The following is a 25,863-nucleotide window of genomic DNA, read 5'->3' as shown; positions in this document are numbered from 1 at the left end:
TTCACGAATACGACTGCTCAGCATAACCGTGTGCACACAACATGAGATCGCGAATCGGTTCCGCTGTCAACACATACAGAAGCTATAAATGTACTTCAATAATAAATGAATATCCACAAACTAAGTACTAGCACACACCGTAAATATAAAGTGAGACATAGGCAAATAAAATATAAAAAAACTGGAAATCACTTCCACTCTTTTATTCATCACGAACAACTTACAATCACTAAGCTCGTTATGATAAAAACAACTATTAATTCACTGATTTAAAGCCAGAAATTAGCCCACGAAAGAGGCACAGGTGACTTTTCTGACTATTATTCGTTAATATACTAGAAAAAGAAACTTCACACACAGCTTTGATCTTGATAGCTTGATCGTGAAATGTCAATGTACCTATACGATGAACAACGGAGGTGAACACGCCACTGACAATGTTTACATTGCTGTCAGACATTAATCGATATGGTAATAACACTGCTTACAATTCAATCACGATGGAGCACTGATAATTACAACTCTTAGCCGATATTTTTGTACATTGCAACCACTGGCACTGTGATTATCAGCAGAAGATTTACGGGAGTTGTCACATTGACAATAACACAATTTTGGCACAAAAGATGTTTGCACAAATCTGCAAGCAGCGAGCAAAAGCTGTATTCACATTAGAAATATACTCTTAATTTTCAACTTTGTTGAGGTTGTAATTGATACGAAATGAAGAATTTACATGGTGACAAGCAAAATATACCGGCACTTGGATTTAGCCTTGCAGCCGCTTGCAAGCGAGGAATCACTGCGCGCGGTCAAAAATGTAGTCCCGACTTTAGTAAGTCATAATGAGGTTATTATGCATTTAATTTAGAAAATATTTGCATGGATGAGTTTGAAATAAAATTAAAAACATTTTTAAATTGCACACGGTTAATTTTTCGATAAATCAAGCTCCAATATCAGATTCGCCTTAGAAATTTTTCATACTACCCATCGGAGAGAGTTTTCTCCCATCCGAACGGGAGAAACAGTTCTCTCTACCGAGTTACGGACTTGGGTGGGGAGACAATTTTGGGCGACAACTCTCTCTCCCAAACGAGGCGCCCCAAGTTACCGACTTGCCCTCCAGGAGGGCAAGTCGGTAACTTGGGGCGCCTCGTTTGGGAGAGAGAGTTGTCGCCCAAAATTGTCTCCCCACCCAAGTCCGTAACTCGGTAGAGAGAACTGTTTCTCCCGTTCGGATGGGAGAAAACTCGCTCCGATGGGTAGTATGAAAAATTTCTAAGGCGAATCTGATATTGGAGCTTGATTTATCGAAAAATTAACCGTGTGCAATTTTAAAATGTTTTTAATTTTATGTCAAATTCATCCATGCAAATATTTTCTAAATTAAATGCATAATAACCTCATTATGACTTACTAAAGTCGGGACTACATTTTTGACCGCGCGCAGTGATTCCTCGCTTGCAAGCGGCTGCAAGGCTAAATCCAAGTGCCCGTAAATTTTGCTTGTCACCATGTAAATTCTTCATTTCGTATCAATTACAACCTCACCAAAGTTGAAAATTAAGAGTATATTTCTAATGTGAATACAGCTTTTGCTCGCTGCTTGCAGATTTGTGCAAACATCTTTTGTGCCAAAATTGTGTTATTGTCAATGTGACAACTCCCGTAAATCATCTGCTGATAATCACAGTGCCAGTGGTTGCAATGTACAAAAATATCGGCTAAGAGTTGTAATTATCAGTGCTCCATCGTGATTGAATTGTAAGCAGTGTTATTACCATATCGATTAATGTCTGACAGCAATGTAAACATTGTCAGTGGCGTGTTCACCTCCGTTGTTCATCGGATAGGTACATTGACATTTCACGATCAAGCTATCAAGATCAAAGCTGTGTGTGAAGTTTCTTTTTCTGGTATATTAACGAAAAATAGTCAGAAAAGTCACCTGTGCCTCTTTCGTGGGCTAATTTCTGGCTTTAAATCAGTGAATTGATCAATGAGTGATTGTAAGTTGTTCGTGATGAATAAAAGAGTGGAAGTGATTTCCAGTTTTTTTTATATTTTATTTGCCTATGTCTCACTTTATATTTACGGTGTGTGCTAGTACTTAGTTTGTGGATATTCATTTATTATTGAAGTACATTTATAGCTTCTGTATGTGTTGACAGCGGAACCGATTCGCGATCTCATGTTGTGTGCACACGGTTATGCTGAGCAGTCGTATTCGTGAAACCAATGAAATGGTGAAACTCTATTACATTGTCGTGGAATAAGTTCTTTTAACAATAAGGGCATGTCTTGTGTTTCATTAACTATCTGTTGCTTTTCATAGGTAACTGTTTAGAAGTTATTTTCCATTATTTAAAGTGCTTTTCTTGCGCTCTCTGAATTAGCATTAGCTTTCTAAACCCCGCTACTTACACGAAAAGAATTCAGAGCTACAGATAATTGTTATTTCATAGTATTGCGGTGTTTTTGTCTGCTATTGAGGGTGATGGATTTTCAGCAGGAAGAGAATCGGACCATCGAAGGACGGATAGGACAACCTTCTCCGCTAATGCGGCCGGAAATCTTCCTCCCTCGCCTCAAACGGTTTATTAATATCCCGCAACAATTTCTCACTGGTGTTAATTGCCCCACTTCTCTTAAATGCACCTCATATACTAGCAATAATATTCTATGGTTTGAAAGAAAACGCGCCATATTGAGAAAATACAACAAAACACTGTCGAGATACGCACTTTCTCCATGGGAGAAAGAGATACGTCGGGCTCTTGAGGGGGACGTAACTGAAGCGCCCGTCTGGGGCGCCAAAGGCGCTTGAGGGGGCTTACGGACTTGGGTCGAGAGACTAGTACTCTCCCAGGCGACAAATAGTCTCCTTTCTCCGGCGGGGCGCCCTAGAGACTTGGGGCGGGCGACAACTCTCGCGCAGGCGCTTCACGAATCTCCTTTCTCCCATTTTCGGGAGAGAACAGAGTTACAGACTTGCCCCCCTGCAAACCTTTCAAATTTATTCCGCTCAACTAACCCCTTACAGAAGTCACCCACTACTCCCAATAGTACACCTTCGCCCTGCGGTCATCCTAGATGTAAGACCTGCCCAATTTTTACCCCTCCTTCTATCCCTAGTCATCTCGTCTCCTGTCTACCACCACCTCCTGCGGCCTCCTGTACTTCAAAAAATGTAGTTTACCTAATTCAATGCAAACACTGTCCCTCCTTTTATATAGGCAAATCCTCTACTCCACTTAACCTTAGAATCAATAACCACAGGGCATCATGCACTTCCTCTCACTTTGCGTCCCTCCCGGTGGCGAAACATGCGGCCACTCATCAGCGTCAATTCAATGATTGCTACAATGTATCAGTTTTAGCCTCCCTTCCCCCACAGACCACCCACTCAAACTTAATTCCATTGAATTAACTTACATATGGCTATTCAAAGCATTTCATCCCCCCGGCTTAAATATCAACCGCTAATCCCTTAATTGCCTCAGCTCACTCTTTTCCCCCATCTTTGGACCCTACCTCCCCTCTATTTCCCCTTCCCTCAGCTATCCTTTATGCCTGTTCTACACGCTCGGATCAGCTCATCCGGCTTAGCTCAGCCAAATCGCTCAGCGCGAACCCATTCTTAACGAGAGGCTTAAGTCGACCCCTCGCCATCTGATGGCAATAACTGAAAGCCTAAGAACACTTGAGAATCGGCGAGTGCTGAAGCATTTTATGGGAAAAGTTCTAGCAAAGCACATAATTACTGGATTTATTTTAGCGGGGTCAGTGAATTCCCGAGTTGATATCTGAGGTACTTATACGGAAGGAGATGAATTTACAATAATTAAGATGATTTTTCGTCGGCTAGGACGATAATACATTGCTTCTTCAGGTTTTGTTGCAGGTTAAGTTGAGAATTTTGAAGTTTTTACATAGAAAAAAATCCTAAATATATATTTGGTATATTATGACTCCGTTAATTAAATTTACGACTGTTTCGGATCATCAATGGAATGTTCCTGTTTGACGAGAAGGCGACGACGGTAAAGGCTTTCAAATTTCTTGTTCACTGGGAACGTATTATAATATTCCAGTAAGGGCGTTGGTCTCATCCACAATCCCATTTCGAGCACGCGCCGCTAACTTTGTTCTTTATTAGCTCAGTGAGAAGAACCACACTCAGAAGAAAACCAAACGCATCCAAATACACGCGCCATGTGAGAGAGAGTTGACGACAACAGCACAGCGTTTAACTTAAGCTGGGGGTCCCAGGCGAGATGATCCGACCCCCTCGGCTGAGCCGTGGCAACGTCTCTACACGGCAAGATCAGCCGCCAGGACGGCTGATCCTAGGCGCTGATCCGAGTATGTAGAACAGGCATTACCCTTTACCTACAGTCTTTTACCTAACTCCGAGGAAGGTTGTAATGCCACCGAAAAATTAGGTATTTATGTGAGTTTATGATCCCAGAACCTCCTGGTTGCCGGCCAGGTGCTCTACCAGTTGCGCTACCAGGATGCTTAGATTTACCATGATTTCGGCAGGGTTTTTACACAGTAAACAACCTTTGCTTTGGCCCACAAGAGTAACCAATAGATGGTACAGGGGCAGCTCACCACTCACCAACAGAAGGATTGGATGAGGACACAAGGATGAAAGGAAAGATACACACTCACACAATAGCAGGAAAGAGACAGGATATATATATATATATATATATATATATAAATAAATGCCATGATAGGCCACAAAAAACACAGACACAAATAAAAGAGGACTCACACGTTAGTTTCTTTCAAATTTTCGACCTCTTAGGGTCTTCGTCGGGAGGGAGGCAAGAAGAGACTGAGGACGAGGACAGAGGATGCCTAAAGGCTGAGGAGATTAGGATAAGATAGGGGAAGGGAGAGGATGGGGAATGGGGGATAGGAGAAGGCTATGGAGATCAGTGGGCCCTGTTAAGGCCAGGCGGGTTGAATGCTTGGTGTAGCCAAATGGAAGACAATTCAAGCGTTTTTAATTCTAGCGGTGAGGCGGAGGGTGGGAGAGAGGCAAGTATTCCTATGTGAAAGCAGTCATCAAATTCTAAATTATGGGAAAAGGCGTGGGTAGGGACAGGAAGCGAAGCAGATTGGGAAGTGGGTTTGCAAGAAGCTCGATGGTTGTTAATCCGTAGGTTGAGTGAGGTGGTGGTTAAACCAATGTAGAAGGCGGGGCAGGAATTACATAAAAGGATGTAAATTACGTTACTGGTTGTACAGGTGGGGGATGGAGTGGAAGGAAGCGGAAAAGTGAGAAATTTGTTAGGAAGTGGCTGGGTAATGAGGATAGCACACGTTTTGCACCGGGGTCGTTGGCAAGGGATAGGTAAAGAGCTAGTACGGGTGGTGAACCTTGAGAGTGGTTTAGTCGTTTTGAGAATGGAAGATAGATTTGGCGGCCGACGGAAGGATAAGGATGGACAGCTAGAGAAGATTTTTCCAGTAGTGACATTGCTAGAAAGAATCGGAAAAAGGCTTTTGATGATTCTGTTCAAAGCCTGCACGCCCGGGAAGTATGTGGTGGAAAGGGAGAGATGTGTGGTTTGTTTCTTGGTATGAATTTTGGGTTTGTAAGTATTGTGTAGGATTTTCTTACGCAGAAGGTTCTCAGGATATCCTCTACGAAGAAGGGAGTGGTGAAGATTATTAAGAAAAATGTCCAAGGATTCGGGATTATTGCAGATTCTGTGGCCTCTTACTGAGAGAGAGTAAGGAAGGGATTGTTTAGTGTGTGAGGGGTGACAGCTGTTGAAGTGAAGATATTGTTGTTTGTTAGTAGGTTTAATGTGGACTGAAGTGATGAAACTTTTATTTTCTAGGGAAATGGTAACATCGAGAAATGTTATTCGGGAGGGGGAATGGTTAGAGGTAAAAGATAGTTCGGAGAATTCATTGAGTGCTGAAATGAAAGAGCTCAGTGAGTCTTCTCCATGAGGCCAGAGAAGGAAGATATCATCTATATAGCGAAGCCAAAGTGACGGTTGAAGTGGGTAGGATGATAGGAAGGATTCTTCAAGGAGACCAAGAAATAAATTTGCGTATGAAGGGCTGAATCTGCTTCCCATGGCGCAACCTTTGATCTGCAAATAATGTTTATCGTTGAAGGAGAAGGCGTTTTTAGTGAGGATTAGGTGAGAGAGATCGATTAAAAAGTCAGTGCTGGGTATCTGAGGTGTAGGTCGATTGTCAAGAAAGTGTCGAAGGGAGGCAAGGCCTTCTACATGAGGTATAGAGGTGTATAGTGAGGTCACGTCGATAGTGACCATAATGATGTCTTTATCAACCGGGAGAGAGGTGGAATGGAGGCGATTGAGGAAATGGTACGTATCTTTAATGTAGGAAGGAAGGGAGTGTACAAGAGGCTGAAGATAATAGTCAACAAAGGAAGAGATTCGTTCTGTGGGGGAATTTAAAGAGGAGACGATTGGGCGACCAGGATTGTTGGCCTTGTGAATTTTCGGTAGAATGTAGAAGTGAGGGGTTCGCGGATGGGGTGGAGATAATAAGGAAATGTCTCCACTAGAAAGGCCCTCTCTTGGTGCTTTCCTTTTTAAAAAGGATTGGATGTTTCGGTGAAAGGCAGGGTTGAGATCATGCGAGGTAGGTGTGTAGGAAGAGGTGTCAGAGAGTTGTCTTTGGGCTTCGGTTAGATAGTCGGTGGAGTTGAGCACAACAATAGTAGATCCTTTGTCTGAGGAAGTAACGACAATATCAGAATTTTTTCTCAGATTGCTCAGTGCTCTTTTTTCGGTAGTGGAGAGGTTTGTTGGAGGATGAAGAGAGTTAAGAAAAGTGGGGTCCGAAACTTTGGAAAGAAGGAGATTGGTGAATATTTCTACAGGGTGATTGGCGGGAAGAGGTTTCGGTTCGTGAGGCGAAGGAGGTTTGAATTTGGCTAGAGAGGGATGAGAGCTAGGAGTTTGAACAGCGGCCGGAGCCGTTGGAGAGGACTGAGCGTCCCAGAAGAATTTCCATTTCAACCGTCGGCAAAACTTGATAGTGTCGCTTACGAGCATCACAGGATCGACTTTGGGTGTGGGCGAGAAAGATAATCCCTTATCTAGCACGGATATTTCGTCTGGAGTGAGGGAGTAGGAAGATAAGTTGACCACCGTATGCTCCGGAGACTGATTATCTCCAGAAGGGGGAGAGGAGGAGTGGGGGGGAGGAGATAAAACGCGCTGCGGGATCCTCTGTGGAGGAGGCCGGGAGGCTGTGGCAGGAGGGGGAGCAGGGAGGTTGAGAAGAAGTGCAAGGTCGGGTTTATAGAGGTGTAGAGGTGGGCTGGCAGATGGGGGATTTGCAGTGATTAGTGGTAAAGATAGTCCGTTTTGAAAAAAGGAATGGCAGAGGGAAGACAGTTTCTTCAGGGCTTTTTGACGCCTCATAGTGAGGGAATCATGAGCAGAAGTAAGAATTTTGTGGATAATTGAGAGTGATTGTGGGCTGCAGAGATTGATTATATTAATTAGAGATTCAATGTAAGATGTGTATTGAGAAACCAGGGTTTTGTATTGGAAAAGGACACAGTATTATATATTTATATATAATATAATACAGTAATATATATTTATTTATATTCATATCACCTGTGGTGTCTTTCATAAGTAACATATATATATATATATATATATATGTATGTAGTTAGAAAAGGGTATTGTAGCTCATGCACCTATATAATGGTAATTTGGCTCTGTGTTCATAGATGAATGAATATGTATCCATCCAAAAACGTAATACCTGGCTGTGAGCAGCATTGAAGGAAGCATTCAGCCTTCTAAGTATGTAATCCCTCAGATTTCAATGAGAGGTGTGATTATATAAACAATTCATTTTCTGATATTAAATACATTATGTAACTAACCTTGTGTTGAACATCTTGAAGTGAGGAGCTGGGTTTTGTTAAGGAGGCACGTGGGTATCCGAAACCGGTAGGTACACATGGGTCTGATTTTCTCATTGGCTTTTTTCCCTCAAGTCTGCGTTCCCTCAGCTATAGAATAATGAAAGGGAAGAAATTCTTCAGCACTTTACTGTTAAACAAATACTATTTCCCCTCAAGCAGTCTAGCTGGCATACTTAGCATGCCAGTGACTACATTTAATGTGTGACTTTTTACCCATGTTAGTCATCCTGTTCTCCCAAAGTTTTTCTTAAAATTTTCCAAGATGCCAGGTCAAAAAAGACTGTGACATTGCAATGGAGAGATGCTATTTGGTACCTCTGCATTTTTGGCTAATCAAGAATCTGAGGTTTTCCAACAAAATTTATGACTGGGAAACCATTTTTTTATCATAATTGTCAAATTTTTTTGATTAAATACTTTGCAGTTTTTAATTTATAAATTAAAAAATAAAGTTACAGAAACAATTAAATGCAAATTTAAAACCTAGAAACAATTTCCTGGAAAATTGATTTTGTTCATTTTTTGTAGGAGGAAAAGAAGGCTAACAAAATAAAGTTTAAAAGTAAATTACCAAAGATTTTTAACATTAGTGCTACCTATTGAAAATGATCATCAAAACAGTCTGAAATATTGATACTTAACAAAATGTCCAACAAAATTGTCCTTTGTCAGTATTTTTAGATGAGTGTATCAATCAATGACACGTCAATTTTTATATCATGGCATTTCTGTCAAAACATTTGCGATAAATATAACAGTTTCCTCTATAGCCAAAAACCATTCGTCTGATTTCTGCTCCCACTAAATAAAAACATTTTTACATCATGCATGAACAGCCCACAACCCACAATCCATCAACTGGCACAAAATGATATCATCAATATGAAGAGTTCATGCTCTTGTTTTTCCCATGACAGATTTTCTGCCCACAATGTATTTTTGTATGCTTATGGGGTACTCCATTTCAAAAGTTAAATCATCTGATCGAGTTTATATTACTAAATCCTCATTTTTAACAAAACTAATCTCAATCACAGGCTCCTAACAGTTGCATGAACTACAAAATAAATAGAGGGTTTGCATTAAATAAACAAATGGAGACAGCACACACATTTGGTTCAAATTGGTCATCTTAGGGTCATTTTTGGAGACAAACTACTACAGTTTTCAAGCAAATTTCGACCATACTTATGAAAACATTTTACATTACTAACCTTGCGAAGAGATGGTGACCTGTCAAACTGAAATTCAGGAGGAAGGGTTGGTGATTGAGGACGAGACTGTTCGTCTGACAATTGAGGGATGTCAGAAACTGATTTTCCAATAAGCTTTCTCTCTTTCATTTTGTGCTCCTGCTGAGGAAGAAAATTGTTAGTGAGGACTTACTTATAGTACCTCAGAGTTCAGTAGCAAAATTTATGAGAGTAAAAATAATATATTCCTACCAAACAGCTTTGAAAAATCATGCAAAGAGAGAAAATCTAGTTTTAAGTCCCAGTAAAGCCATACTAATTATTTATTAATAGATGTAGGGCCATTTCATCTCAAATCAGGCAGATAGTGCAAAATCATGTCAGGTGACCCTCACCGATTTCTCTGAAATTTATATATGTGAAAGCAGTATCCTTATGATGAATAACGATGACTTTATCTCTGCTCAGAACTGAACCGTCATAAAGTTACCGCCCCTTGAACATTGCAGTGTCAGGCCTCGGAGTAAAAAATGAAAAATCACATAAATGCTGATTACTAAGGAACCATGGCCCATAAAGCAGTGGTTATTGTTTTATTTTGAAGAGAATTCATTTGTGCACATTATGGCATAACTTGCAAGTCATTTGAAGCAATAATAAACAAATAGGACTTGTTTAAACAATAAAAATTAGTCATTATTTAACAATTTATTACTAAAAAAGGCCACCTTTTATTTTCTTTAAAATATCTCAGCGGGTAGTTTAAATGTTCTGCTTTCAATTAAAATGATAAAAAAGGTAGTATTTTTATACTTTTTGTTTCAAGGCATGTCAAAGTTAGGCATGTTTTCGACTCTTTTACACCAAGATTGCATACCTTCAAGGGGGGAAAAAATGCCGTTTCTTTAGCTACTTAGCATTCATAACAGTGAAAAGTTCATATCTGAATGATTGGTTACATCTATTGACTGAAAGCAAGTTCAATCTTGTTTACTTCCATGGCATCCAATGTGTGCAAACACCCACTGCTACTGGCTGGAAACGATGAATGAGTCGCAATTTGTATGTCTTTCTTCTACTTTGGGCCATGTGGAACATTTCGATGGACCATGTGGATGCATAAATGAGACACTAATGTCATTCTCTTCTGAAGACACTGCAGTGATTTTTGAAATTGACCAGGTTTTTCGGAAACACACAATGAAGTCATTCATGGTGAGATTTTGAGTAGTGTACATGTGTCATTATATCTGAATTTGTTAGTGTCACAGCCCGTTTGATTGTGTGGATTACAGAGCGAGCTTTAGTTGTCCCGTGTCTGTTAACTACCAAGACTATGCTTTTCTTAGGATGAATCAAATGGAAGAACGATAGAGTAAAAAGATATCATATGGAGAAATAAATTATATATTTTAGAAAAGTTAGCCGCTAATTAAAAAAACATTTCAGATATTTGACTTCGAGAAAAGTCTTAAACAGGAAGAAAGTCATTGGTGGTTATTCAATGCAACAGGACATGAATAGGGTCCATCTGATAGAGTTGCAAGAATTGGTCAAAAATTATGACACAAACTAAAACCTGAGATATTTCAATTGTGGCAAGTAAATTCAAACAAGTCCTTTGTACAACATGTGAGTATATCTTTGCGTAATATCAAACTTTTGCATTTTACACATGTTAAACTAGCCAAATAGGGTTCATTCCTTTCATTTTCCTTCATCAAAGAAAACGAAAGGCATTGATTGCGATTCGTTACCCACCTTTAGCGTATTCATAATATACAAATTATTTGATTTTTAGAAATCCCTGTTTAGACGAATGTTAATGGTCAATTTTAACCTCATTTGAAAAAGGATAGACTGGCGCCGATGCGATGCCACTCCACATGACGTCACAGGGACCTAGATGCTATACGAGTAGATAGGAGTTTTACATCATCTGAGATTACCAATGTATACATGAGGCACAGAGCTCAGAGCTGACACTAACAAATTCAGATATAATGACACATGTACACTACTCAAAATCTCACCATGAATGACTTCATTGTGTGTTTCCGAAAAACCTGGTCAATTTCAAAAATCACTGCAGTGTCTTCAGAAGAGAATGACATTAGTGTCTCATTTATGCATCCACATGGTCCATCGAAATGTTCCACATGGCCCAAAGTAGAAGAAAGACATACAAATTGCGACTCATTCATCGTTTCCAGCCAGTAGCAGTGGGTGTTTGCACACATTGGATGCCATGGAAGTAAACAAGATTGAACTTGCTTTCAGTCAATAGATGTAACCAATCATTCAGATATGAACTTTTCACTGTTATGAATGCTAAGTAGCTAAAGAAACGGCATTTTTTCCCCCCTTGAAGGTATGCAATCTTGGTGTAAAAGAGTCGAAAACATGCCTAACTTTGACATGCCTTGAAACAAAAAGTATAAAAATACTACCTTTTTTATCATTTTAATTGAAAGCAGAACATTTAAACTACCCGCTGAGATATTTTAAAGAAAATAAAAGGTGGCCTTTTTTAGTAATAAATTGTTAAATAATGACTAATTTTTATTGTTTAAACAAGTCCTATTTGTTTATTATTGCTTCAAATGACTTGCAAGTTATGCCATAATGTGCACAAATGAATTCTCTTCAAAATAAAACAATAACCACTGCTTTATGGGCCATGGTTCCTTAGTAATCAGCATTTATGTGATTTTTCATTTTTTACTCCGAGGCCTGACACTGCAATGTTCAAGGGGCGGTAACTTTATGACGGTTCAGTTCTGAGCAGAGATAAAGTCATCGTTATTCATCATAAGGATACTGCTTTCACATATATAAATTTCAGAGAAATCGGTGAGGGTCACCTGACATGATTTTGCACTATCTGCCTGATTTGAGATGAAATCCCCCTGTAGTCAAGTATTGACGGTAGTGAGGCTTGGATGTTGACAGCAGCAGAGAAGTGAAGAGTGGAAGCTTTCCAAATGTCTTGCTACTGAAGAATGATAAAGATGAAATGAATTGGCCGTATATGTAACGAGAAAGTGCTAAAGTGGGAGAAAAGAGAAACCTCCTAAAAACCTTAAGCAGAAGACGGCACAACTTATTTGGCCAAATTTTGAGGCACGATGGTCCGATAAAGACAATCGTTAAAGGACAAGTGGAAGGGAAAAAGGGCAAGGGACGGCCCCGAATGAGTTACATAGGACAGGTTATAAAGAATGGTACATATTTGGCTAATTTTTAAACAGCTATGCATTTTATCCTTCATGGTGCGTTGAGGAGCTGAGGATGTAAAATTAACCATTAATTCATATTAAATATTTTGATTACTAACCTCTGAAGAAGGAGATCTTTCATCATCATTCGCAGCAGAAGTAGTAGCTGGGACCAGGGGAGGTAGACTCCAATCCAAATCCGACTTTCCCCCCTTTCAGGATATGTCATGTAATAATAAAGATTTGAAATTAACTATGTATCAGTCAATGAAACTATGCCTTAGTCACCATAACTAACATTTCAGATGATATTTGTTGAATATATTTCATATACAGTTGAGAACCTCAAATCTGGAATCCAGAAACCCAGAAAACCAGGTACCCGGGATGTTCGAAAATTCCTCTTGGTAATGTTTAAACTTGCCACCTCGGGGCACCACTCTCCGAGCCTTGTTCTGTGACGAGTAGGAAGTTAGCACGTACATGCTATGAGCATATGTTAACAAGCACCTAGGCAGTGACACATACCGATCTCAAATATGGAGCACAAGAACGTATATTATCATAATTGGTAAGTCATTTGTGCAGAGTAGGAATAATAAAGAGCCAAGAATGGATCCCAGTGGGACATCCTTGGTACTGTTTAGTGGTTGAGACTTGTATGTATTTAGATTACCATCTTTAAGGTGGTATTTTCATTCTACATATTGCTCCCTATTGGTAGAGGTCTGTGAAAGTGGTATTATTTTTTGCTAAAATTCGTTTTAAAACCATGTGATTTCGGTATTATAGAAAATGTTGGCGGTGTTATCATAATGCTACAATTACTTCAGTTATAGGCATTTTATTATTTTATGGTACATGTTTCATGAATACTTATACTTTTATTAAGCATTGTACATAGCATTTAACACAATTTCGACTGTAGAAAATTTCTGATAAAACGAGATGAAGGAAATGGTTCAAGTTATATTGGTTCAAGGTGTATGAATGGTTCAAGTACGTAGTCTTGGAAAATACGATCGTCAAGTGGCAAATCCCCACTACCTTATACATATTGTAACCGTTGCCGTTTGGCTCGGTTCATGGATTATTAAAGCGGCGTTTACGAGGTAGGGAAGGCTTGTGTAAATTGTAAAGGGTTATATAATTTCGTGTGAATGCTTATGTAATTTTGTGTGAATGTGTGCGTGTGAATGAGAAGTGAGGTGTGAATGACTAGATTTTGTATTTTTCCGTTCCCCACCCCTCCCACGATTCTTCCGTCTACGAAGTGTGGAAAGTTCCGTTGTCTACGTGATTCGTAGCATGTTTTCCCCCACCCCACTGTGAAGCCGGAACACCTGCATACGGAGGTGATGTAATCCTCCAACCTCGCCCTCCACAGAACCCCCCCCCCCTCCCCTATGGAAGAATAGCCGAAAAAACCCAATGTCCTGGGTTTTTCCGTTCACTCATCCCCCTCCCAGAAAGTGGCTATATAAGCGGAGTGCGGGCGACATCGAGTCTACTATTTTGCTGGAGAGGTCAGCCAAAGGCTCTGCTACACGACCCATCCATCCTGTGAGGAGAGAGAGAGAGGCAGCCCAGCAAGAAGAAGACGCGATATTTAAACGGCGGTGACTTGGAAAGAGGAGATAAGACGGAATCTTTCTGGCACGCGCGGCAGAAGACGTCAATCCACGGCGCCAACGAAGGAGTTCTCTCATCCCACAGCGATACTAGTAGCAATATCGAGCCAGCCGAGGAAATCTTCTCCACCAACAACTCAGCGAGAGCGATAAGTAATCTAGCCACCAATATCCCCAAATTTCAGCAGAATCAGAGGAGTCCCATTCCCCATTCCCCTCTCTCTTCCATTCAAGAGAAGAAGAACAGTGATATATTCCCGTGCATTTTTTTAAATATTTTTTTTAAGTCTCGGTGTGTGTGTGAATGGTTAATTGTAGTTAGTAGGACAATAAGTGATAATTTGGAATTGGCGTTTGTCATTTTTCGAGCATTTTTGTAATATTTCATGCCAACAATTGTAATCAGGGTTTATTTTCTTTTTTGACATTCATTAATTGTTGTTACAAGGTATTTAACTGGCCAGTAGCAGTAGTTTAATTTTTGTTATTCAGAGAGTCATTGTTTTATGTATTTTGTTGAACATTTCCCAATTGAAGTGCACATTAAACCTGTTGTTGGAATTGTAAACTGTTACGTAAGCCTTCATTATTTCGTACGCGCCAGCCTCCATTCAGCAAGTGAACCCACCCCAACTTACTTTTCCATTTCCTTTTCCCCCCCTCCATCTCCCCTTGCCCTCGAACCACGACCCGCTTACCTTGAGCGATCCCTCCAAACTATCCTCCCCCATCCCCTCTGAAAGTGAAACCAGGTCGGACGGAGCGGGTTACACATACTTGGCGACCGAACACGGGGCATTGTTAGATGGGAAGGCGGTTGCTACGATTTCACTGTTAGGTTGCGTCATAGTTCCGATTCTTTCCCGAGTTATTTTGCTTTGAAGTGTTTTTTGTTCAACAGGTTTGTGATTTTTCTCTGTCTACGTAGTTTAAAATTGAATCTGAGATCCCAAGTTCCTTATCCATTACAATATTCTGTCTGCGAATCCCAGTTTATGGTAGTGGTCTCCCAATTTTTTTCAGTGATTTGCCAAAGTAATTTAGAACGTAATGGATCTCAAGGGCGAAAGTTTTCAGACTTTTAGGGAGCCGGGTACCTATAATGAAGACGAGTCAGAGGGAGAGAAGTCGGTAGGGATAGTTGATATTTCTAGTGATGAAGGCAACCCTATCGTAGGAGGTGGTGAATCAGAAAGTAGGCCGGAAGGTGAAGCCTCAGGAGGTTTAGAAAACCCGAGTGAGATGCAGAAATTGTTTGATTTGCTTGTGGGAATGAAGGGTGATTTGACTAAACAAACAGAGGAGAGAGGGAGACAAGCAGATGAGACCAGGAAGCACTTAGCAGAAATGAAGAGAGAAATTGCGAAACAGGCAGAAGAGAGTAGGAGACAAGCAGATGAGACCAGGATCAGCTTAGCGGAGATGAAGGGTGAAATTGTCAAACAAGCAGAAACGCTAGAGAAACAAGCCGAGACCCTTGAAAAGCAAGCAGAAGAGAGTAGGAGGCAAGCTGAAGAGAGTAGGAATAATTTCGTGGGATTGCGAGAGGAAATAAATGAGAAATTTAACAGGCAGGCAGAAAAGTTTGAGAGTAATTGGGTTAAAATTAAAGAGGAAATCAATGAAGTCAGGGAGGAAGGTGAGAGAACCCGTGAGAGATTAGAAAACAGCATGGATAGAAAGATTAAAGGGAGTGATGAGAGTCCGTGTTGAGGAAGTAAAGAAAGAGTTGGTAGAAAACTTCGAGGATAAGATCGAGGAGGTGAAGAGGGAAATCACTGATGTAGTCGATGAAAGAATAGTGGGGGTGACAAAAAGTACAGCGCAACAGGGGAAGAAATTAGAGGATGTCATCAATGAGATTTCTAACCTACACCTAGGAGGAACTAATAGCACAACTAGTTCAGCTTTCCCCAACCCTCCGTCAAATCTTAAATTCCGAGGGAGATCTTACGAACACCCAGTGGCATTCATGAGAGGGGTAGAGAATCATTATTCTATCTATGCCATTCCTCAGCGGTTGAGAACCCGTTTATTTTACCAGATGTTAGAGGATGCGGCCAAAGAATGGGCTGATGCCATATTTCCCTTCCCACAGGAAATGGAGGATTTCAGAAAGATGTTCTATGACAGATTTTGGAGTAAGGAACATCAAGTCAATTTCTGAACATCAAGCATCTGAAAATTCTCTGCCACTGCCGGGATTTAAACCCAAGCCTGCCGGGTGGGAAGCCAACACTCTAGCCACCACACCAACCCAATCCCCAGTTACCTATATAGTTTCAGAAAATATCATCACTCTTGCGATGTCTCTTTGTTGGTTGAAATTTTTCTAAGTGACATTGAATGACAAACGTTGATGGATCTCCAAGAATGTTGTTTAAAATGTAAATCATGATCTTTGGAAGCAATTGAACTCTTGATTGTGGAACATTGTTTTGGTTCCTAACTCAGTTGATTTTTGGACTTAGGTTTTTGGCACCTTCTTTGAAATACTGTAAACAAATTGTATAGAGTGTATACAGTTTGTATACAACTGTATACACTGTTATCAATTGTATATGCTGTATACAGCATGTGTGTTTATACAGTTTATACAATTTGTATACAAATTGAATACAACCTGCATAAGTTGCATAGAAGTTTTATATAGGTTTTCTACAATTTTCTCATAGGGGGACGTGCTCCGCACTGAATGTGTTAAGTACAGACTGTCCCAAGGGTCGTGTGTCATTTTTGACCTAAAATTTTAGTAACTTTCCATCGAGCAATTTTCATGAAAATTGGCACACTTATGGGGAAAGGTCCTAAGTTTTGTTGAATGTAAGCAAAATTTTACAATTTTGACCTTTTGACCTCACAATTTGGGTCCAAACCAAAAATTTGAATTTGCCTTATGGGGTTTCAATGTTAAAAAAATCGAGATAGAAAAATGTCTGAATTTCATTGACCAATATGTCAATTCTTAGGTTTTCGGACACGAAAAACCCGAAAATAATACTTTTATTCACGAAAATTCAACCGTTGACCCAGTAAGGTCACCGTCAAGGTCATAAGGGTAACAAAAAGAATAGCATACCAACAAAGGTGTCGATCCATGGGTTTTATAGGGTGCCCAAGTCATTGGTATTGTCCAAATACCCGTATTATTCACTTATTGACCTCCGAGGGTCACAATGGGGGTCAAAGGTCATAGAGTTAAACGTCGGGCCATCATGACGACCAACGTGTCGAACCATATGTTTTAAAGGGTGCCCAAGTCAGTTTTGCAGTTCGTACATCCATATTGTCGATTTTTGAACCTGCAAGGGTCATAAAGGGATCAAAGGTCATAGATGTGTGTTTTGAAATAATAGGAAAATTAATGTCCTCAACCAAAGGTTTTGAATGGTGACCAAGTGAGTGGCATAGAACACACATCCACTGTCTTTTCCGACAAGCCTCCCTTGCCCTCTTAGTTTCACGCCGTTGTAGATTATTTATTTCCCTAGACATCCTTTTGCCCGACTCTGTGTCCACATTCTTCCACTACATCTCTCTGCAAAGAAGGTCCTATGGAGGTCTAACGCCACATAGGACTTTCTTGATAACTACGCTGAAATGCCATTGGTTTTAAAAATATTGGTTTAATGGACAATACCAGGTGTGCGTTATGACGAACTTTAAATATTCTAAACTTGAAGCCCTAGAAAGTGTAATGGTGCAGGAGCTTCGAGAAGAAGCGCATGGCAATCGAAAATATTTCTGCAATTGAATGGTTAACTAGCATAATGTAAACTCCGTGTTCACATTTCAGTTTATAATCCTATTAATTTTGTCGTTTTATGATATTTCTCTTTAATGGTCAAATTTTTATCATATTGCATGATACAATCAAAATAAAAGCAGGATTCATCCATTTCTTTTATGCTTTAGCTTATAATTTCGGACTTAGCCAATATCTTTTTAAACTGAGTTTTTTCTTTCACTTTGGGCGGCAAATCAAAAGAATGTTTAAAGAAATAAATAATCAACTGCGGCATGAAAATAAGAGGGCATGGCGGTCTGTCGGAAAAGATTGCGAGGAAATGGAAAAATTTTGGAAGGAAGGGGTTAGCGCATTGCATATTTTCTCTATGGCCTTTGACCCCCATTATGACTTTCAGAGATCAAAAAAATCTGTTATACGGATCTATGAACTGAAAAACCAACTTTGGCACCCTTTAAAACATATGGTTTGACACGTTGGTTGTCATGATGGCCGGACGTTTAACTCTATGACCTTTGACCCCCATTGTGACCCTCGGAGGTCAAAAAATCAACACACGGATCTATGAACTGCCTAACCGACTTTGGCACCCTTAAAAACCTATGGTTTGGCACGTTGGTTGTCATGATGGCCCGACGTTTAACTCTATGATCTTTGACCCCCATTGTGACCCTCGGAGGTCAATAAGTGAATAATACGGGTATTTGGACAATACCAATGACTTTGGCACCCTATAAAACCCATGGATCGACACCTTTGTTGGTATGCTATTCTTTTTGTTACCCTTATGACCTTGACGGTGACCTTACTGGGTCAACGGTTGAATTTTCGTGAATAAAAGTATTATTTTCGGGTTTTTCGTGTCCGAAAACCTAAGAATTGACATATTGGTCAATGAAATTCAGACATTTTTCTATCTCGATTTTTTTAACATTGAAACCCCATAAGGCAAATTCAAATTTTTGGTTTGGACCCAAATTGTGAGGTCAAAAGGTCAAAATTGTAAAATTTTGCTTACATTCAACAAAACTTAGGACCTTTCCCCATAAGTGTGCCAATTTTCATGAAAATTGCTCGATGGAAAGTTACTAAAATTATAGGTCAAAAATGACACACGACCCTTGGGACAGTCTGTATATGTATGTAGTTGGAAAAGGGTATGGTAGCTCATGCACCTTTATAATAATAATTTGGCTCCGTGTTCATAGATGAATGAATATGTATCCGTCCAAAAAAGTAACACCTGGCTGTGAGCAGCATTGAAGGAAGCCTTCTAAGTATTTAATCCCTCAGGTTTCAATGAGAGGTATGATTATATAAACAATTCATTTTCTGATATTAAATACTTTATGTAACTAACCTTGTGTTGAACATCTTGAAGTGAGGAGCTGGGCTTTGTTAAAGAAGGACAAGGGTATCGGAAGCCGGTAGGTACACATGGGTCTGATTTTCTCATTGGCTTTTTTTCCTCAAGTCTGCGTTCCCTCAGCTATAGAATAGAAATAGAAATAGAAATTTTATTCACCTGCTTGGTCTTACATAATGTAGACATAGGCTTTGTCATATTATATCTACTCCTTAAAATACAGAGATTCAATGTTCACATTCCGTAGGAATTGAAAATTTTCACATTGGCAAATGCAAACATGCAAAATTGAAACATAAGATACAATATAGTATACAATTTATAAGTAGGTTTTATGAATGATAATATTAGCAAGTTTTCACTAATTTACAATTTTCCAACATTTTACAAATTACAATTCCTCTTGGGTTTTTAGATAAAAAGAGAATTCATCAACAGTATAAAAAACTTCACTGAGTAATAAGGTTTTTACTTTTTTTTAAAATTGCCCAAGGGATGTGATATTCCTGATACTCTGGGGTAGAATGTTGTACAATTTTTTTCCATTATGGTACGGACCATCACTGCATAGTTTTTTATTTCTAGTTAAGACATGTAGTTTATCACTAGATCTAGTTTTATAGCTATAGTACTCGTTGTTTTTAACAAAAAAATTTATATTTCTTTTTATAAATACCAGTATGTTAAGGATGTATAAAGAGGATAAAGTCTTTATTTTTTGATTTTTAAAGTGAATTCTGCATGATTCTCTGTAAGGTAATCATAACATGGTTCGCAAAATTTTTTTCTGAATCGTAAAGATCTCAGAGCTGTGGTTACTATTCCCCCAGAAAATAATTCTGTAAAAAATAAGGGACTGGAAATTAGCAAAATACAAGCATTTTAGAATATTTAGAGAGGTACTGGCCCTCAGGTATCTAATTTGGAATACAACACGGGATAACTTTGATTTTAGCCCTTCAATTGGGGACTCCATTTCATGGATTTGTCAACAAAAACACCAAGAAAACTTACATTATTTACAAAAGAAAGATCTGAATTCATTGTTTTTACATTTGGTTGAAAATGACAATTAAAATTAATACAAACTGCCTTCTTTAAGTTAACAGAGAGCATATTCTCTTGAAGCCATTCTTGAAGACTATCAGTTGTTCTAGTTATTTTTTCTTGTAGAGAAAGGTAGTTTTGGGCCTGTATTAATAAACTGGTGTCATCAGCATAATAATAATAACTAAAGGGAAGAAATACTTCAACACCTTACTGTTAAACAAATGCTATTTCACCCTCAAGCAGTCTAGCTGGCATACTTAGCATGCCAGTGACTAAATTTGTAACGGGTAAAGTGCGCCTTTTAGGGCCCCACTTGATTCAGGGCTGGCGCACAACGCCTGAAGACCGGCCGCCCGGAGGAGTGAGGGCTGGTGAGCGGCGTGTAGGCAGTCGGTTACGAGGAGCCGCGGGCAGTGGGTCGTGCTGAGCTGGAGAGTGCGGTCGAAGCCTGGCCGCGTGTGCACGGCACCGTTTTGTGATAGAAATTGAAATTGTGATTGTGTATCTGAGGCAATAAACCTTTTTTTTGTTACATGGCGCCCGTCGTGGGGCTCGACATCATTCTGTAAGTACGAATTTACAATTAGTTACCCATTAAGTGTTTTTGGTGGGACAGCCAGCAGCTTCGGTGTTCTAATTAGTTTTTCGCTTTCCAAACCCCTCGTTCCTTTACCACGGTCCAACCCCATCCCGTAGATTAATGCCCCGACGGACCTCGGAGGCGAGAAGTCATAGTACCTTTACCTTTATCCTTTTGCATAGGGAATTATTTTCAAATAATGGCAGTTCCACCAGGAACTAGTTGGATTAATGTCCTTTCGAAAGAGGACGCGTTGCAATGGTGTCACAGGTTCACGTTAGACCATTCCGGAACTTTGGACGAAGTCAGGCGGCGATTGAGGGATCGAGTGAAAGAAATTCACGCCCCAAGTGTATCCGAGGAAGAAGCTGGAGGGGTTTCAACACCAGTACGTGCAACAGACCAATTGTCACAATTGATAGAAGCCCTGACGCGGCTCTCTCCTCAGGGTCCCGATCACGGTGAAGCGCGTTTAAGAGGGCTGACAAACGATATCGTCCGCTGGAATTTACGATTTGACGGTGACGAGGGTGAAGGGGTAAATCTCTTTTTGGAACGCGCCGACGCCTTCAAAGAATATAAGAGAGTTTCAGACGAGGAAATGTGGGGTTAAGTTCCGGAAATGATAGGCATGAAGGTGACTCAATGGCTCCGAGCAAACCTATTTAGTATATCCTCTTGGGGAGAGTTTAAAAGAGAAATAAGAAGGGCGTACTTGCCTGTTGGGTACAATATTAGGCTAAAGAAGGATATGTTTGCCCGCACGCAAGGCGAAGGGGAGAGGATAAATGAATGCATTACAGTGCTCAGAACGATGAATGCTAGACTGGAAAATTCATTGGAGGAAGGGGAACTACTCTCCTTAGCGCTAGATAATCTCCATCCGTTCTACTTAACTAAGATAACATCGCTAAGCATTCATAGTTTTACCGAACTTGTTAGCGTGGGCGCAGAAATTGAGGCGCGACAAGAACGCTGTAAACTTTATCGCCCTCCTCCACGGCCCTATGAAATGGTTGATCGCGAGTTTGGCTATGTCCCAACGGTCGAACGCGAGGTGCAAGGAGGCACTAGCGCGACCAAGGCCGAAAATTGCTGGCACTGTGGGAAAACGGGACACATAGCTCGTTCGTGCCCTGAGCCGCGGAAGTCCACCAATATATCTAAGAGGTCAGTTGTCGCAAGCGTAGATTTAAACTAGAATGCGACTCTCTGATCACGGGGTCAGAGAGTCGCTACTCCAACCCGTCATCTAGAAACAAAGATTGGAAAGAGTGGGTGGAAAACGTTCGCGGCTTCATGAACTCTAAAGTCCGAGATCGTGTATGCTACGCGAAAGAGGGACGTTTTTTTGTAGCTGTCGAATTAAAAGGGCGTAAGGTGAAGGCACTATTAGACACCGGGGCATCTATTTCCTTAGTCAATAAAGAGATAGCAAACTATCTCACCGATACGGGTGAACTTGTCTCTCATGGCCATAACAAACGCGTGGAGGTTGCGGACGGTCGAATAGTACCTTTAGACCCACCGATATGTACGTCCGTAAAAATTGGCTCTTTTAAATGGGCAAGTAAGTTATATGTCTTGTCGGGGATGCCGTGCGAAATTCTGTTGGGAGCAGACTTTTTTTTCGCATGTGGGCCAACAATACGTTTTGGTAAAGAAAAGTTATTAATTTTTGCTGATGGAACCAAAGTCCCGGTCATGACATTAAGAGAAGACCCGCCTCAAAGGGGGTTGGCTGTAAACAACGACGTGGGAACAGTCGAAGTTAGTGACGAAACCTCGAATTTTTTGGAGCGGGAACTGGCACTTTTTCAAAATGTACCTGGGAGAACTGATGTAATTCGCCACCGTATCGATACCGGAGACGCAGTCCCCGTTAAGCAACGATATTATCCTGTTTCTCCCAAAATTCAGGACGAAATCAATGCCCAGGTCGATGAAATGTTGAGGGACGGCGTAATTGAGCCTTCTAAAAGTCCATGGTCGTCCCCAATTATTTTGGTTCCTAAGAAGGATGGGTCGCGTAGGTTTGTGGTAGACTTTCGGAAGGTGAATTCCTTGAGCCGGAAAGATGCCTACCCACTACCGTATATTGCCACTATCCTCGATAGGCTTAAGGGAGCTAAGTGGGTAAGCACTCTTGACTTAGAAAAGGGCTACTGGCAAGTAGAAATGGAACAAGGAAGTAGGGATAAAACCGCGTTCACCGTACCGGGTAAAGGCCTCTTTCAGTTTCGGGTGATGCCGTTCGGATTGCACAGTGCCGGGGCAACTTTTCAGAGATTGATGGACACTGTGATTGGGGCAGAGTTAGAACCGTATTGCTTTACGTATTTGGATGATATTATAATTGTCAGCGAAACCTACGAGGACCATCAGAAGATGCTTCACCGCGTCTTTTCCCTGCTCCGAAAGGCCGGTTTGAAAATCAATCATCAAAAGTGTAGCTTTTTCAAGGAAAAGTTGAAATTCCTAGGGTACATAGTAGGCAATGGGAAGCTCGAAGCCGATCCAGAACGCATAGAATCCGTTCGAGGTTACCCCACCCCTAAGAATGCAAGCGAACTGAAAAGATTCCTAGGTTTTGTAGGATGGTATCGTAGGTTCATTCCGAATTTTGCTTCAGTGGCTGAGCCCCTGACCTTCTTGCTAAGGAAACGGTCTTCTTGGCTTTGGAAAGCGGCCCAGGCGGCAGCTTTTAGCAAATTGAAAGAATGCTTAACAAAAGCTCCGATATTATCTTGTCCCGATTTTAACCTCCCGTTTACTATCCAATGTGATGCGTCGGAAGTGGGGGTAGGTGCGGTTCTGTGTCAAGAAACGGCCTCTGGTGAAAACGTGATTGCCTATGCTTCGCGAACTCTGAACCCGGCGGAAAGAAACTATAGCGTAACCGAGCGCGAGTGCCTCGCCGTACTTTTTGCTATAATTAAATTTAAGGCGTACGTGGAAGGTTATCGTTTCGAAGTCATTACCGACCACGCTTCGCTGATTTGGCTCTTGTCTTCAAAAAATCCTAAGGGGCGTCTGGCTCGGTGGGTCACGCAACTCCAACAGTTTAATTTCGGCATTACCCATAGGAGAGGAAAATCGAATGTCGTCCCAGATGCACTTTCGCGCATCTATTTTGTAGGAACTCCCGAATGGGAGGGTAAGAAGGTTGTCGATCCCTGGTATCTCGAATTAGACAAGAACGTAGAGGACAAGCCGGAATCAAATCCTGAATACGTCATATTTCATGGTCGTTTATACTATCACGGACACCAAAAGGTGGAGACTGGTGCAAAGGCCAAACTTGTTGTGCCCCTCGAGAGCCGAAAAACTCTTTTAATAGAAAATCATGATAAGCCCCATGCCGGATTTATAAAACATATAATCGTAGGAGAAGGTTTTACTTTTGGCCCACCCTATGGAGAGACGTAGAAAAATATGTGAGGGGTTGCGAGACCTGCCAAGTATTTAAAACCGAGAGGAGAAAAGGGGCTGGTGAAATGAGAGCAAAAAAGGACCTTACCCCCCCCTGGACTATGGTCGCAACAGATATCATCGGACCCCTCCCTAGGTCGAGATCAGGAAATAAATACGTATTGGTTTTTCTAGACACTAGTACGCGCTGGCCGATCGCTATTCCCTTGCGCTCCGTTAGGGCAGAAGATGTCGCTAAACAGCTTCTTTCCAATGTCATTAACCATTGGGGTTGTCCAGAAATATTATTGTGCGATAACGGTCCGCAGTTTCGCTCGAGAATATTGCAGCGGGTTTGCGAGACCTATGGTATTCAGCTTGCGCATATCCCACCTTATCATCCCCGCGCAAACCCCACGGAAAGGAGCATTCAGACGTTAAAGTCCATGATCGCTATGTACTGTCGTGGCGCACAAAGGACTTGGGATGAGGGTATTCCCCATTTTATGTTTGCCTTGAGAACAGCCAAACAAGAGACTACTGGTTTCTCCCCAGCTGTTTTAAACTTAGGAAGGGAGCTCAGAGGACCTAACGAACCATTCTGAGTTCTGAATGATTCTAAAGGCACCGTTTTGTGATAGAAATTGAAATTGTGATTGTGTATCTGAGGCAATAAACCTTTTTTTGTTACACATTTAATGTTTGACTTTTTACCCATGTTAGCCATCCTGTTCTCCCAAATTTTTTCTTAAAATTTTCCAAGATATGCCAGGTCAAAAAGACTGTGACATTGCAATGGAGAGATGCTATTTGATACCTCTGCATTTTTGGCTAATCAAGAATCTGAGGTTTTCCAACAAAATTTATGACTGGAAAATCATTTTTTATCCTAATTGTCAAATTTTTTTGATTACATATTTTGCAGTTTTTTATTTATAAATTAAAAAATAAAGTTGCAGAAACAATTAAATGCAAATTTAAAACCTTGAAAAAATTTCCTGCAAAATTGATTCTGTTCATTTTTGGTAGGAGGAAAAGAAGGCTAACAAAATAAAGTTCAAAAGTAACTTACCAAAGATTTTTAACATTAGTGCTACCTTTTGATAATGATCATCAAAACAGTCTGAAATATTGACACTTAATAAAATGTCCAACAAAATTGTCCTTAGTCAGTATTTTTAGATGAGTGTATCAATCAATTACACATCAATTTTTATATCATCGCATTTCTGTCAAAACATTTGAGACAAATATATGTAGAGGGTTTGCATTAAATAAACAAGTGAAGACAGCACACACATTTGGTTCAAATTGGTCATCTTAGGGTCATTTTTGGAGACATACTACTACATTTTTCAAGCAAATTTCGACCATACTTACGAAAACATTTTACATTACTAACCTTGCGAAGAGATGGTGACCTGTCAAACTGAAATTCAGGAGGAAGGGTTGGTGATTGAGGATGAGACTGTTCGTCTGACAATTGAGGGATGTCAGAAACTGATTTTCCAATAAGCTTTCTCTCTTTCATTTTGTGCTCCTGCTGAGGAAGAAAATTGTTAGTGAGGACTTACTTATAGTACCTCAGAGTTCAGTAGCAAAATTTATAAGAGTAAAAATAATATATTCCTACCAAACAGCTTCGAAAAATCATGCATAGAGAGAAAATCTAGTTTTAAGTCCCAGTAAAGCCATACTAATTATTTATTAATAGA

General features: G+C 40.4%; 1 protein-coding gene across 1 annotated transcript in view; it reads right to left on the bottom strand.

Annotated features, from left to right (window-relative positions):
* LOC124171756 (nucleolar protein dao-5-like) overlaps positions 1–25,863 on the bottom strand; it is a 51,396-nt gene that overhangs the window by 8,529 nt on the left and 17,004 nt on the right. Inside the window, exons 10-14 of the mRNA XM_046551047.1 lie at positions 25,551–25,691; positions 19,102–19,230; positions 12,482–12,574; positions 9,166–9,306; positions 7,910–8,038 (exon numbers count right to left, since the gene is read on the bottom strand). Coding sequence (XP_046407003.1) covers positions 7,910–8,038; positions 9,166–9,306; positions 12,482–12,574; positions 19,102–19,230; positions 25,551–25,691 — 633 coding nt within the window. The remainder of the gene's footprint in view (positions 1–7,909; positions 8,039–9,165; positions 9,307–12,481; positions 12,575–19,101; positions 19,231–25,550; positions 25,692–25,863) is intronic.

The sequence above is a fragment of the Ischnura elegans genome, chromosome X (genome assembly GCF_921293095.1).
Source record: "Ischnura elegans chromosome X, ioIscEleg1.1, whole genome shotgun sequence".
In the NCBI taxonomy this organism is placed as follows: domain Eukaryota; kingdom Metazoa; phylum Arthropoda; class Insecta; order Odonata; family Coenagrionidae; genus Ischnura; species Ischnura elegans.
The sequence above is the reverse complement of the archived record's forward strand: the minus strand, read 5'-3'. Positions and strand labels throughout refer to the sequence as shown.